This window comes from Pelodiscus sinensis, chromosome 3, assembly GCF_052426305.1.
Source record: "Pelodiscus sinensis isolate ZL-2025 chromosome 3, ASM5242630v1, whole genome shotgun sequence".
Lineage (NCBI taxonomy): Eukaryota > Metazoa > Chordata > Testudines > Trionychidae > Pelodiscus > Pelodiscus sinensis.
The window spans coordinates 72,418,973-72,434,595 of record NC_143054.1 but is presented as its reverse complement, the minus strand read 5'-3'; the positions used below and the strand labels follow the sequence as shown (position 1 = coordinate 72,434,595).

General features: G+C 43.8%; 1 protein-coding gene across 3 annotated transcripts in view; it reads left to right on the top strand.

Moving 5' to 3' along the window:
- USP45 (ubiquitin specific peptidase 45) overlaps positions 1-6,014 on the top strand; it is a 107,444-nt gene extending 101,430 nt beyond the window's left edge. For all 3 annotated transcript variants that reach the window (XM_075923924.2, XM_075923923.2, XM_075923925.2), the window contains 3 exons: positions 2,589-2,675; positions 3,530-3,683; positions 4,510-6,014. In XM_075923924.2, the coding sequence (XP_075780039.1) occupies positions 2,589-2,675; positions 3,530-3,683; positions 4,510-4,640 (372 nt within the window). In that variant the 3' untranslated portion in view covers positions 4,641-6,014. The remainder of the gene's footprint in view (positions 1-2,588; positions 2,676-3,529; positions 3,684-4,509) is intronic.
- Positions 6,015-15,623: the final 9,609 nt, after the last annotated feature.

The window sequence follows — 15,623 nt, the reverse complement described above, 5'->3', positions numbered from 1 at the left end:
AATATTATTAGTCTCTTGCATCATGCATTTTGCTATGGAGATTAATCCTCCACTGCATTTTCCGCACCAATCTAACTTCAGCTGCCAGAGGAGCTGGTAGTAATCCCTGTAGGCAGTTTGCATAACACTTTCCATTATAGGAAAATAGAGTGAGCTTTTATTTATTAGCACATTTACCAGGGGTTGCTTGGACCCTTAGGAAGGGGACTTAGGATAGAGGCTTGGGGATCGGGGAGGGTTGGGAATGTGGAGGGAGGGGGCTCAGAGCAGGGACTCTGATCAGGGAGTGGGGGTTCAGGAGTCAGGGAAAGTTATACTCCAGAATGACCACAGGGGAGCAGCAAGCAAGCATGTCCCCACTCCTCCGACAGCCCCAGAAAGCTGCACAGCAGCCAGCGGCTGGGCAGCATTGCTCCTGCCACTCTGGCCTGGTCCTGGGGAGTGGTCTGCGGTAAGGCAGACACCTTGCAGAGCAGCCAGTATCTGCACCCCCTGCCCTGTCAGGTAAAGGGGTGGGGAGGCTCAATGTAGGAGGTGAGGGTGGCCTCTGGCTGCTCCCCAAAGTGGCAGGACTGCATTGTCTGGCTGCTCCCTAGGGCTGGCCCAAAGTGTCAGGAGCCATGCTGCCTGGCTGTTAGCTGCTGTGCAGCTCTCTGGGGCTGTCAGGGCAGTCGGGGCGTGCTTGTTTGCTGCCCCACTGTGGTCATTCTGGAGTATATAGGGCTATGTCTAGACTGCAGGCTTCTTTCGAAAGATGCTCTTTCGAAAGCATCTTTCGAAAGAGCATCTTTCGAAAGATCGCGTCTAGACTGCAGGCGGATCTTTCGAAAGAAAAATCCGCTTTTTCGAAAGAGAGCACCCAGCGAGTGCTCTCTTTCGAAGACGGTCTCTTTACATTGAAGAACGCCTTCCTTCGAAAGAGGAACTTTCGAAGGAAGGCGTTCTTCCTCGTGAAACGAGGTTTACCGCCATCGAAAGAAAAGCCGCGTTCTTTCGAAATAATTTCGAAAGAACGCGGCTTGAGTCTGGACGCAGGGGAAGTTTTTTCGGGAAAAGGCTACTTTTCCCGAAAAAACCCCTGAGTCTGGACACGGCCTAGCTGTCCTTACTATCACAGCCCTCCCTTTCCATTTGGTGAGAAACAATCCCATTCCATGCTCATCCGATTGTCCTGGCACAACCAAGCCCTTACCATGCTTTAAGTTATAAAAGGAATAAATTTGATAGTCCTAACTCTTACTGTTTAGGAGAGTTCTTGAACAAATTGACTCATGGATGGACACAGAGACAGACAAATTTTCTTGAATATTATTTATTTATGTGCTCATTTATTTTATGAATTAGCACTGTCACATGTTGCAGCAGATCTTCAAATTTTGTCAGGGCTAAAGATCCGGATCCAAAGGAGTGTAGTGCCTTTCTTTGTCTGGTGAAATTTTGGTCAAGTGTTGCTGAGAGAGAAAATGTCATTCTTCGGGAAAATTATGACAGTATGGCAAAATAATTAAACATGAACTTTCTAAAGAGTTGGGCCTGCACTGGCTAATATGTGAGAGAGAGTTGGCACAGTTGTATATAAAGCAAAGTTGTTTCTCTTTACTTTTTGAAACTAAAAAACTATGAAATGACATTAAAATATTTATATAATTCTTGATATTTCAACCAAATTAAGAGTCAAAAGATAGGAAAGCCAAATTTATGTGCAACCTTAATTGTTGCATTGTGTGTATATGCAGTATGGTACAGTAATTCCTCATTTAACACTATAGATATGTTTCAGAAAATGATTGTGTTAAGTGAAAATGTGTTATGCGGGGTCAATTTTCCCATTGAAAATAATGGAAAAGGTGGGGGCTGCGTTTCAAGTGGTGATGTCTGTTGGGACCGGGAAATAAGGTTGAGGGAGAAAGGGGACTGGGTTACAGCAGGGAGGGGAGGTGTTTGGCTCTAGGGAAGGGAAAAGAAGGAGAGGGGAGGGGGATTGGGTGGAGTATGCCCCTGTGATGGGTCAGCCAGGACCTGCACTGTGTCCGGTGAGGGGGGGTTGCCGGGGAATAGCGCGGCGAGCGGCGAACCCTCCGCTGCTTTGCAGGGAGGCGGGAGAAGCCCCGCGCAGCCGCCAGCAATGGGCTGGCTGGGGAAATCATGTTATTACGGGGATGGTTGTGTAATTCAAAAAACGTTCCCTAAAAAAAAAAAATCGTTCTATTGCGGAAACATGTTAAGTGGGCACGTGTTAAATGAGGAATTACTGGTGTGTGTGTGTGTGTGTGTGTGTGTGTGTGTGTGTGTGTGTGTGTACACACACACCATTTATTCATATTCAACTTTTTCCATGTCTCCTCCATTGCACAGAATGGACACATCATAAAGGGGCAGAAATGCAGAAAACCAAAATAATGTTTTTGTAGTATAGCTTTTTTGGTATGTAAAGTTGAAGAGGTGAAAAACAAATTTATATAAAATGTTTTTATCCATAATCATTGCAGATTTTGTGTTTTGTCTTATCAGGTTATTCTAATATTGAAGCAATACACTTAGGAAGCTATGTAAAAATGTTTCTTTCATACTCTTATTTTCTCTTGAAGGCTGGTTTGAGTCTACGGAAAGTGAATAGACATGTGGATTTCCCACTAATTTTAGATTTAGCACCATTTTGTTCTGCTTCCTGCAAGGTACAGTATATTAAGAATATATTTTAGAGCTTTTCTTTTAAAGGAATCATTTACAATAGTGCAATTTTTGTATATATGAATACAAGTTAAACTCTAATTTTCACATCAAAAAAATTACAAATTGTGTGTTCCAGCTATACCTTAGGATCAGATCTTCAACTGGTGTTAACTGGCATTGCACCTTTTGAAATCAGTTGAGGATGATCTGTCTCCCTTCATGTTTTAAAATGAGCACAGTAGCATTAGAGCTAGCTACCAGTGCTTCTGGGTTTAGTTATTGAACTCTGAGGCTACATCTACATTGCGGGTTTTTTGCGAAAGAGGAAATGCAAATGGAGTGCTCATTTGCATATCTTCTTCAGATAATTTTAGCGGAAGAGGTTTTTACAATAAAAAGCCCTGTGAAGACTGGGCCATTTGTTGGAAAAAAACCTTTTGTGAAAGAGCCTGTAAACTTCATTTTTTTGAGGAATAAGGGATCTTGCGTGAAAGGGGTTTTTTTTCCCCAACAAATGGCCCAATCTACACAGGGCTTTTTATCACAAAAACTTCTTCCGCAAAAAGGATCGGAAGGATATATGCAAATGAGAGTGCAAGATATACAAATCAGCACTCCATTTGCATTTCCTCTTCCGCAAAAAACCCGCAGTGTAGACATAGCCTCATGTCATAGTCTCCACTTGTTTCTCAAGTTACTTCAGAATTGCAAAATATACTTAACAAACCATAGTCCCTGTCAGCTGTTTGCTTGCTTTATTGTTATACTGTTTGAAAGTATTACATATATATTGTTGTACAAATCTACTATAAAATGATGCAATTAATCTTCATTTTCTGTGATTTTTGTGAATAAGAATGTTACGGATAAAACAAGAGTTCTGTACACTCTTTATGGAATAGTGGAGCACAATGGCTCAATGCGAGGAGGTCACTATGCAGCATATGTGAAAGTCAGAACAGCTTCCAAAAAATTACTGGAGCATATTACTATCAATAAAAATGTTCAAGGTATGTCTGACAAACCCTTTTCCTTCTGTAACTAAACAAAATTGATCATTGCTACAACTCATCAGGTCGTATTTATATTGAGTATATAAACAATTTGGCCATGAATATTCTCATAATTTGCAGTGCCACACAAGTTGTTAATTTTTGTTTTGTTAAACCCAATATACAAATACTAATTTCTGTGCCATCCCCTTCCCTACCGTGGAATGCCCAGATCACCAGCACATCTTCCTATCTTTACTGAAGTCCTTCTTAAAGATTCACTTCTTAGCTAGTGCCTGCAGCAAGTTACTTCCTTCTCTGGGAGTCTTGACTCTTGTATCTTCTTAGATCCGAAATGGTTAGAAACAGAGGATCCCAATGGAACCTTATAGTGTTTTTAAAATTGCAATTAATTTTGAATCTCATACTATGCTAGGTACATTTTCTGCACTTAAAAATACCAAATGCTGTACTGAGAGAAGTAAGAAATGCTGTTCCATGGAAGACTGAAAATTTCCCCTGGTGGTTCTGCTAACACGGAAATTGGAAGGAATATTTCAACAGTTATTTAATAGCCATTTATAAACACTATAAGGATCCAATGGGCTCATGAACTTTTTTAAAGAGAACCAAGTGACCAGTGCTTTTTTTGTGACGGTACTGCCCACTACGCAGTATCGCTACCTCCAGACGCAGTACCGACACCTCCAGTCAGAGCTCAACAACTTTTCCCCTGGAGTACTGGCATCTTTTTTTTTTTTAAACCTCATTTGAAGCACCGTTTATATAATTTGATAGGAAAGGTATAAACTGATAAATAATAACTCTTTGATTTGCATTTCAGGTTTAAAGGAAGCTGTGGGGTCATCAGCAGGACAGTGGGTGTATGTTAGTGATGTCCATGTACAGATGGTTCCAGAATCAAGAGTACTAAATTCACAAGCATATCTGTTGTTTTATGAAAGAATAGTGTAATAGTGTTTTTCTGTTTAACTTGAAAAATGGTAATGGGTATTTAGTCTTATTTAAATGCTGCAGTGGTTGCAGTACCTGTAAATATTGTGCCTTAATCTGCCCTTTAGTAAAAAAGACACCATACTTTGACCTGAATTTCACTCATGCTGATTATCCACTGGCTTTAAAATGTTCACTTTGCCAAACATTAAAATTCCTGAACACCCTGTATCAGTGAGAGACAGACATTCTGCCCTGTTGAAGTTAATGTGAGTTTTCCCGTGAAATTCAGCGGAACCAGGATCAAAACCATGATTTTAAACTAGTTAAAAATGAAAATTACTTTGGTAATGTAAAGTGCCTGGATTTCCTGGACAGTTATAATGCAAAATTATTAATCTTCAGTGGGATTTAGTCAAGATCGTATGAATGGCTGAGTTTGATATTTTGACTTAAGATTTTTCCAAACAAATTTGCATCATGTTGTATTTCCAGAATTATTAACTGGAAAACATTGCTTTTAGAGTGGAATGGTGACATTGGACAACATTGATTGGTTAATGCTACAGTGTGTGTAACTTTTCTGATGTTCTACTAGGAAAACTTAAACCATAGCATCTACCAGTTCATGCTTCCTGATGGTAAATAGAATATTTAGAGGTTGGATTATCTCAAAAACCCATGTAGGCTTGATACACTTTGCTCTGAGCCTTTTCTGATTGGCTTTATTATAGGAATTTCCTACCCTCGTACTACCTATGGTATAATTTTGCTGTAAGTCTGTCATTTGTAAGTTTAATGATTTAATATATAGCTATTGTATTTATTCTGAAATAAGAGAAAATTACAAATAGCTATTTTAGTAAAAAACAGCTATATTTTGGTTGTGATTACACATGTACAGTATATAGTGAGCTTGTGTATATGTACAAAGTTATTCAAACTGGGTAATTCTGTTATTAATGATTCTAAAAACAAATTTGCTCATCTGTTGCTGATTACTATACTCACAGAAGTAATAGTTGACAGATTATTTTTGCAGTTTGTGAGAGCTGGACAGCAGATGACAAATTCTGCCCTCAAATAGGTATAAGCAACTCCCTTTGAAGTCAGTGGCGAGGTTGAGGAGATCCACTGGAAGAATTTCCCCCTAGTACACAAACTGTACTATCTGTCATAATGTCAACACTTATTTTTCTTGGCAACTTCATTATTTTTGTCCCATAATAGACAATTTCTGTCAGTCTTTGGCCTTATAATTGAGCTGGTTATTTTGATATTTTAGATAATCTGATAATTTATTGAAATACTGAACTCCTAAATAGTTTCTGTTTATCTTGAAACCCATTCATCATGACTGCCAATATATTTGATAAATAAAAAGCTTTGTGTTTATTTTTTATTATTGTTTCAACAATAGACCTATGTAATTTTATGGTAAAAATTAACTGGCAGTCCTCCTCATCACAGCATTCTGTACTTTATAAATGTCAGCTTCTGCACAGCAGTTAAAGCAGCCTACCGGGATGTCTGAAAAGCAGCAAGAGCTAGCATAGTTAACTTGCTCAGAGGTAAGGAGTAGAGGCTGCATAGGGGGACTCCATATTCCACATGTTGCAGGATAGTGTTCCATGGCAGCACAGAGTGCCATGTAGATCCACCTAACAAAACTCCAACATGGGAGGGCAGGAGGTAAGCAGGCATAAATGTTTTAGAGCCATTGGGCTGTATAGCAACACAGAAGAGCTAATGGCTGGTTGGAGCTAGTTGGTCTGTAGGCTTTGTTACCAAGAAGTTGAGGTTATGGCAAGGTTAGCTAATACATGTTGGCTAACAGGCTTATTCCCAAGAGTAGATTCAAATTAATGCCTCTTCCCTAAGTTTAGCTATCATCAGCTTAGATAAGTCTACACTAGGGAAAAGGTCCTGGGGCAGCTGTAGTTATATAACATGTTGGTTATCCTTGACTTCTTTTCCTAATCTCAATAAAGCCACACAGGGTGCAGAAAGATGTTCGGGTTTGTTTTTTTCCTCCTTCTCTTCTTTCTACATAGTTGGTTGAAACTCATAATGTGTATGGGATTCCCAAAAAACAAGAAATGTCACTTGAATGCTGACAGAGAAGTTCCACCATTGTGATAGCTCCACAGAACACCAATGATCCACTGAATTTACAGGTTTAGAACCACTGAATTTACATAACTACATGAATCGCTGCTAACTGGCCAGATTTTTAGCCTATTACTACTTGGTGAGATCTAAGACTGAAAGTTGAAACAGAAAAGATTGCCTTGGCCCCAAGAATCACTTTGCATGAGGTCATGGAATATTCACAGAGCTGGCCTCTGCTTCTCTTCAGTCAGGTTGCACCCACTGTGTGCTCTGCTTAAATTATATCCCAAGGCAATAGAAATGCTGGGTTCTGCTGCCAGGGAAGAAGAGGGAAAACTTGTCCATTAAAGCTCAGACATGCAATTACTTGCTTTTATGCTATTATAGGCTTATCAGCAACAAAGATGGAAAAAAGTGAAATTATGTGAAAACAGAAGCTAATAAGTACATTTATCTAAGAGGCTTATTACTCTCACTGCTGGAGTTCTGTTATTGGCAGAGAAAGTTACATGAGATAAAATACAAAATATCCTAACAGTGGGTGGCAGAAGCTGCAGCAAGTATGGAACAAAAATTAATTTGAAACTTCAGGAATCATACTTTGCAGTGTGTTTATAGCAGTGGAGATGTTGTGTTTACCATTGCCCACACACAGGAGTGCCAGATTCTTCTGGTTTTTGTCCACATTGATTTTTTTTCCTGCTAGTACAAGTTGAACCTCCCAAATCCAGGACTTTCCAGTCTGGCATCATCCATGGTCCAGCAGGGCCACAGATACTGCTGAATCAAAGAGCCCCAGAGGCAGGAGTGGGGGAACACAGAGTTGGGGAGTCCTGGCTAGGCCAGCATCAGTGGAGCCAGGTGCAGGTGAGGCCAAAGAATCCCTGGCATTAGTGGGACCAGGCAGTGAACGGGAAGCCCCCACCTCAGCCAGGGAACCCCTGTTGTCAGCCAGGCCAGGTGGCAAACGAGGAGCCCCTGCCCTGGCTGTAGTACTGGGGCCAGGTGGCCCTGGGTTGGGGAATCCCCAGCAGAAGCAGCACTGGCCTTGGGACCATTGGTGGTCAGGCAGCCCCAGCCAGGGAACTCCCTGGCATTATCTGAGCCAGGGAATGCCCAGTGGCAGTGGGGCGGATGCTTCTAAGTGGGGCTGGCGGTGGCTTGGTGGTCCCAGGAATGAAGGGGGACCCTGGCAGCAGCAGGGCCGGTAGCAGGCTGGGAGCTACCAGGATCTCCCCTGGTCTGGCAAATTCCCTGGTTCGGGACTCCTCAGGTCCCAAGGGTGCCGGACCAAGAAAGTCCAACCTGTATAACTAAAATGATAGACACTTAAAACAAGGGCACGTGAAGTGAGCAAAATTTTGTGAGAGCCACGTGCTCCCGCTGAATCCAAACAGAATGCTACTGCACAAATTCTAGGTATGCAAGTGCAGTTAGCAAAACTACCCTTTCCCGGGAGACCATCTTTGTTATGACAATCTTGCGGCCCATTGAGATGGAGGACCACACATGTAGCTCATTCACTAGCCTGGGTTGCTCCTCACTAGTATAGAGCTTTATATGGAGAACTATTTTGTCTGAAAAAGAAACGTTGATGCCTCAGGTAACAGACTTTCAAGCCTTATGTCTTCTTCAGTACCTTTTTAATTACTTAAGGCAATAGTTTTCCAATGGTAGACTTTTCTTACTTTTAACAATAAAAAAAAAATCGATTAATAGTTCCATTGCTACATGTATTCTGCATCAGGAATTGAGCGATTACATAGGCATTCAAAGGTTCTAATGACAAAGGGTATGTCTACACTACCCTCCTAATTCGAACTAGGAGGGTAATGTAGGCATACCGCACTTGCAAATGAAGCCTGGGATTTGAACTTCTAATCCGAACTAGCTGTACTCCTTGTGGAATGAGGAGTACAGCTAGTTCGGATTAGGAAGCCTAATCCGAACTAGCTACTCCGTGCCGCGTGTAGCCGTGCGGCACGGGGTTCGAACTAGCCGGGATTTTAAAATGGCGGCGCCCGGCTTATGCAAATGAAGCCCGGGAAATTCAAATCCCGGGCTTCATTTGCAAGTGTGGTATGCCTACATTACCCCGCTAGTTCGAACTAGCGGGGTAGTGTAGACATACCCAAAGTATTCCATATCTGCTATGATTTGAAACATTTTTCTAAGGGCATTTTTCAGATAAACTGGACTGTCTGGGAGCTATTACGTTCCTCCAGCTTCCCGAGGATTCTGTGGGCTTTCTATTGCATACTAGGGTACTGTGAAAATGCTCTCAATGTCTCACAACTCAAAAATAAATTTTATTAGCTACCTTATCCTTTGCGCAGTATCATGAGGTTGCAACTGATGCATTTTGAAAACTCCCAAAGATTCAACATGGACTAAGCATTCTAAAGTAGAGATACTTTTCCAGTGATGCTGGAACAATTTTTATCGTGGGAGCACTGAAGGCGGAAACCATGTATTGGAGTTATTACTTCAAGCCAGGGGATGTAGCCATGGGTGGCAGGTATAAGAGGCAAGGGAAGGCACCCTACCATCAGGATGTCCCTTATACAGTGGAACCTGCCCCACCTTCAGGTCATCTCTTATCTGCTGGGTTAGCAGTCTGCTGGCTCCGGGGGTGGGGCTAGAACCTGCCACCCTTAGCTCCCCAGACACTACCTTTCCTGGGTCTGCCTCTTCCTATCCCTAGTCTGACCCTTCCTGCAGATTCCCACAGCTGGATGCTGCCTGGTAAGTCTTCAATCTAGTGATTTAAAAGTGGAGAATAAAAGCCTTTCAGCTTGCCAGACCTATTAGCAGAACATTTATATTGTTAGAGTCATTCAAGTGGGAATGAAGCCATTTAACGGGCATTTGCCAATCTCCACATGTATATACTGTCAGTTTCTGAATTTACTGACAAAAGCAGTTGTGCATTACTGTAATATCTACTCAGAGCATGTTAATCTACAGGAGCTTAATTTAAAATTCATGTTAACATTTTATTTTGTGACTGAAGAGTATAAAAATCACATCTAAAAATGTCCCTGTGCAGATATGTAGATACACAATCTGAGCATTCATCTTTAGCCACCACTAGTGAACGAGGTCTAGGTGTAGCCCATGGCAGGCACTGCTAAACTGGAACTGAGCCCATTGGAGGGAGGACAAGGGGCTGGAGCTGGGGGCTCCCAGACCCCATACACAGTACGCAGTTGCATCATGAAATTTGGGCCGATTTTGTGCCCCACATTTCGTGGTGCTCCACTTGACTGTTTTGCATATTGGCAAGGGTGGCCCTGCCTAGTTACAGCACTTATGTTCTTTTCCAAAATATTAGGATCTTCCTCTAGGACCCATGTAACTAGACTTTGAAGGATAGATGGTAACTGTGCCTTATTGTTGTCATGATGCCAAGCTGGGAGGGGTTGCAACTGCTCTGGAGGATAGGGTCATCATTCAAAATGATCTGGACAAATTGGAGAAATGGTCTGAGGTAAATAGGATGAAGTTTAAAAAGGACAAATGCAAAGTGCTCCACTGAGGCAGGAACAATCAGTTTCACACATACAGAATGGGAAGCGACTGTCTAGGAAGGAGTACGGCAGAAAGGGATATAGGGGTTACAGTGGACCACAAGCTAAATATGAGTCGATAGTGTGATGCTATTGCAAAAAAATAAACGTGATTCTTGGATGCATTAACAGGTATGTTGTGAGCAAGATACGAGAAGTCATTCTTCCACTCTACTTTGCGCTGATTAGGCCTCAGTTGGAGTGTTGTGTCCAGTCCTGGGCACCACTTTTCAAGAAAGATGAGGAGAAATTGGAGAAGGTCCAAAGAAGAGCAAAAAATGTTCACGGCTCGCCAAGCGGCAGCGAGCCCTGCTCGCCAGCTGCACAGTTCTGCGAGCTTCGCGTGCGCAGGTCGTGCAGCGCCGGCTGTGCCAGCTTGTAATCTACTCGCCATGGGCGAGTAGATTACATGATTTGTTGAGCCCTGAGAATGATTAAAGATCTCGAGAACATGTCCTGTGAAGGAAGACTGAAAGAATTGGGCTTGTTTAGTTTGGAAAAGAGAAGATTGAGGGGGGACATGATAGCAGCTTTCAGGTATCTAAAAGGGTGTCACAAGGAGGAGGGAGGAAAATTGTTCTTCCTGACCTCTAAGGATAGAACAAGAAGCAATGGGCTTAAACTGCAGCAAGGGAGGTTTAGGTTGGACATTAGGAAAAAGTTCCTAACTGTCTGGGTGGTTAAACACTGGAATAAATTGCCTAAGGAGGTAATTTCATCTCTGGAGATATTTAAGAGTAGGTTAGATAAATGTCTATCAGGGATGGTCTAGACAATACTGGGTCCTGCCATGAGGGCAGGGGACTGGACTCGATGACCTCTCGAGGTCCCTTCCAGTTCTAGTATTCTGTGATTCTATGTTCATGCAGAGACAAGAGGTAATACTGAATCTGGAGTTGTCAGAGGCCTGATTTCTATGGCATTTTTATGGGCAACAATCCTCTCTGTCTCATCTTACTCTTTCCCATCCCTTCTTGTGATATCCCCTTTCCATCTCACTCTGGCACCAGTGTTTTCCTTCCTTACCTCTCCCTATTTTTGGTTATGCCTGCTGTTCTCTGAACTCTGTGGAATTTCCTTGTCAGTCACCCCTCTCCAAGAAAGGGCCTTCTTATCTCGTCACCATCAGAATTTCTTGATCTACTGGAACCTTGGTAGGGTGCTCAACTTATAGTCCTGCTACTCATGGATGGCAATGTGGCTTCCAGAAAGGCCTGAGAAGATAGAGAGGCAAGTAATGGATGCTAAGCAATGCTTGGAACAGCTCATTGATGGTGTGGAAGAATCCCAGCATTTGGGACAGGTGAAAAGTTCTTACTGTTCTGCTCAAATGGGAATGTTAACAAGTGTGATAGTGTATGCATAGTAACTACCCCTTTCTCCTTCGAGTGGTGTCGCCATGGGTGCTCCACTCAGGTCTCAGTGTGTCCTAATGCTGCTGATTGGAGATTTTTGCCTAGCAGTGCCTTCCCGTGCCATACATATGCAGTCACTGTCTTGGACTGTTTTCATGTGTTAGGTGCATGTGTGGTGCGAGCCTCCCTCAGTTCCTTATTTACCATCCTTGGCTGAAGATTGAGTCACAGCAGTGCTCTCCTTTCTGACAGAAATTTATTAAAAAATAGTGTAGTTAGTTTATAAGTTAATAGTTTGTCAGTTTATAGTTAGTTTTACTTAGTTCTTTATTTTATTTTATTTTAAATTCCTGGTTTTTTTTCCCCTTTCTATTCTGTTTTTTCCAAGTTTTGAATCCTCACATTCATTCAACATGACAGGCTCTCCTGGCTTCAAGAAATGTGATTCATGTGGGGAAATGTGATTAATGTCAGTTTAACAGACACGTATCCTATATTAAATGCTTAGGTGAAAGCCACGTAGCGCAAAAGTGCCCGCACTGTCAAAACATGACGGCTAGAGTGAGAAAAAACTGCAAAATGAAGCTGAAGAATCTCTGGGCGAAATCCCTCTAACCTCTAGGGCAGTGGTCCCCAACCTTTTCAGGTTGGTGGGCGCCAGGGGGCGTGGCCGTTCGCCCGCCGGGCGCCAGGGGGCGGGGACACTTGCCTGCCCGGGGGCGGCCCCCCCAGCCGCATGCCCGGGGGCGGGGCCCCCCCATAGCCAGGGGGCCGGGGCTGGGCCACCCCCATAGCCGCGCGTCCGGGGAAGGCGCCCCCTGGCAAGTGCCGCGCGCCCGGGGCAGGCGTCTCTCCCCCCCCCCCATAAGCGCCGTGCGCCCGGGGCCGGCGCTCCCTCCGTAAGCGCCGCGGGGCCAAGGCTGGGACCAGGGCCAGGGCATGTGCGGCGCCCCCGGGGGCAGGGCCAAGGCTAGCGCCAGAGCCGGCAAGGGCACGCGTGGTGCTCCCAGGGGCGGGGCCAAGGCCGGCGCCGGAGCTGGCAAGGGTACGCGCGGCGCCCCCGGGGCCGGGACCGGCCATGCGCCCAGGGCTGGCACCTGCCAGCCCAGATTGCTCCGCGGGCGCATGTAAAGAGCCCGGTGGGCGCCATGGCGCCCGCGGGCACTGGGTTGGGGACCACGGCTCTAGGGGATCAGTCCTCAAAGTCATAGGCCCAGTAGTGTACTTTAGGCATATACACTGATAAAAGATGCAGATACGCCCCATACCAAAGACCAAGAGACTTGAACTATCACAGGCAACATCAGAGGCCATATGACAACAGGCCAAGCAATGTCCCCAATAGGAGTGCTCAACACAACCAGTACTCCAATACTTAACCCACTTCAAACAAAAAGTAGATTTGAAGTTTTGATTGGGGGTCTGAGTAGCCACCCCAAAGATCCAGTGCATCCCCAGACAATTTTCCATCACCATTTGAGACCCCTTTACCATCAATGCGTCCTTATTACTATGGACAAATGGGTTCTTGAGATCATCAAATTGGGCTACGCAATCCCTTTTATGTCTATAACCCCTAACTAAAACCCTTCCCTGTCCCTCTTCAGGGACCCCTCTGTTACAAGCACAGGTACAAAAGTTGCTTAGTCTAGGGGCAGTAGAACCAGTTCCCACAGAATATCAAAGAAGAGGGTTCTATTCCAACTATTTACTAACTGCCAAGAAAATAGGCAGTTGGAGGCCAATTTTAGATCTCAGAGAATTCAACAAGTTTGTCCGCAACAGCAAATTCAGAATGGTAACTCTTGCAACTATTATACCAGGACAAAGAGAACTGGTTCTCAGCCCTCGACCTTTAAGATGCATATTTTCATATAACCATATAGCCTGCCCACAGGTTCATGGTCAGACAAGAGTACTACCAATATTGAGTCCTTCCTTTTGGTCTGTCTCAACCCCTTGAGTACTTTCCAAGAATTTTTCCCTACTTCAACAACTGCCTAATCAAGGGGCCCACACATCAACAAACAATAACCATGAAAAACACTACCAGAGATTGGTTCTCCCAACTGGGCCTCCTTAGAAATCTCCAGAAATCTACCTTACAACCTACCCAAAAGATAGAATTCATTGAGATACTCCTAGATACAGTAACAGCTAAAGCCTACCTCCCACTGAAACTATTCAAAATGTTGTGTGACCTTATCAGGGGAGTCAAACATACTCCTTTCACCACAGCCCACACATGTCTTCAAATGTTGGGACACATGGCAACCACAGCCTTCGTCATCTTATTCGCAAGAGCTGCCTACAGTCCTGGTTTGTGAGCATCTACATTCCCAACCAACACAGCCTCACAAAGTACACTCCCACCAGTAGTCCTACAATCTCAACTAGTGGACCTCTCCAAGCAATCTGCTGGTCAGTGTACCTTTCCATTGTCCAGACCCATCAGGAGTGATCACAACTGATGCATCATTTCTGGAACTCAGGAACAACAAACCTATCTTCTACATCAATCGACAGGGGGAGGGGCGATCACATTAGCTTTGTGCAGAGGCAATCATATTTTGGAACCAGTGCCACAAGAACCCCACCTGCCACCTACATACTAGGCCAACAGAATCCATGGCCGACAAAATGAGTAGACACTTCTCTGAACATCACAAATGAGAACTCTGTCTCAATGTTCTCCTCTCAATTTTCTGACAATGGGGATTTCCAATCATAGATCTATCTATTTGTGACAGCAACCAACCACAAATGCCACTGATTCTGTTCCCGAGCAAGTCAGGGCAAGAGATCGGAGGGAGATGCCTTCACTATTCACTGGACTGCTCCCCTACTCTATGCTTTCCCACTCAGAGTAATCAACTCCAGAGTAATCAACAAGATACACTTGGACCGTGCTGTAGTAATTCTGATCTCTCCCTACAGGCTAAGACAAGCTTGGTTCCCTTACATCACCTGTCAGTAACTCAACCAATTCCTCTCCCCAGGAGTCCCTAGTTGCTAACCCAACAAGACTCACCACCTGAACATCAAAACCCTGAAATTCACAGCATGGCTTCTCCATGGTTCCAAAATGAAGAATTTACCTGCTCAGAGAAAGTTAAGCAGATCCTACTAAATAGTCGACGTTCCTCCACAAGATACACCTACCAACACAAATGGAAATGCTTTCAGGAGTGGTGTAGGATTCATTAATTACAACCAAATGCCACTCCCCTACCTACTGTACTGGAGTACTTGATAGATCTCTGCAACGCAGGCCTCTCCATCAGCTCAGTTCGCATCCATTTCTCTGCTATCACGGCTTTTAATGAACCAGTTGATCTCTCACTCTTCGCACATCTGATGACAAAGCTATGATTTCACCCACAGCCCTCATGGCTCACCCACCATATACTACCTTTACTATTTACTAAGAATAAGGTCATGCTCAGGCTTCATCCCAAGTTTCTCCCCAAAGTTTTATCGGACTTTCACCTGAATGAACCCATATAATTACCTATTTACTTTCCTAAACCTCCCATCTCTCCGAGAGAATTCATGTTGCACACTCTAGATTCCAGACTAGCTCTTGCTTTTTACTTAGAATTAAGGAGACCAGGAAATCAGACAGACTCTTCATCTCTTTGTCTGATCCCCACAAGAGAACAGCCATCCCTGTGCAATGGATTTCCAAGTGGATTGAAAACTGCATATACACGTCTTACCAGCTTTGTGGAAAGAACCACCACTGATTATTAGGGCACACTTTACACACATGATGGCCAATCAACTGTTTTCCTACATAATGTGCCACTAGTGGACATTTGTAGAGCAGCAACATGGTCTTCCTATCATACTTTTGCACAACATTATGCCCTACAGAAAGGACCCATATCTTTCACCATTCTAGAAGATGCAGTCCTTGCTTCTTCACATATATGATTTCAATGCTGTTCACTGTATGGCAGGTACTA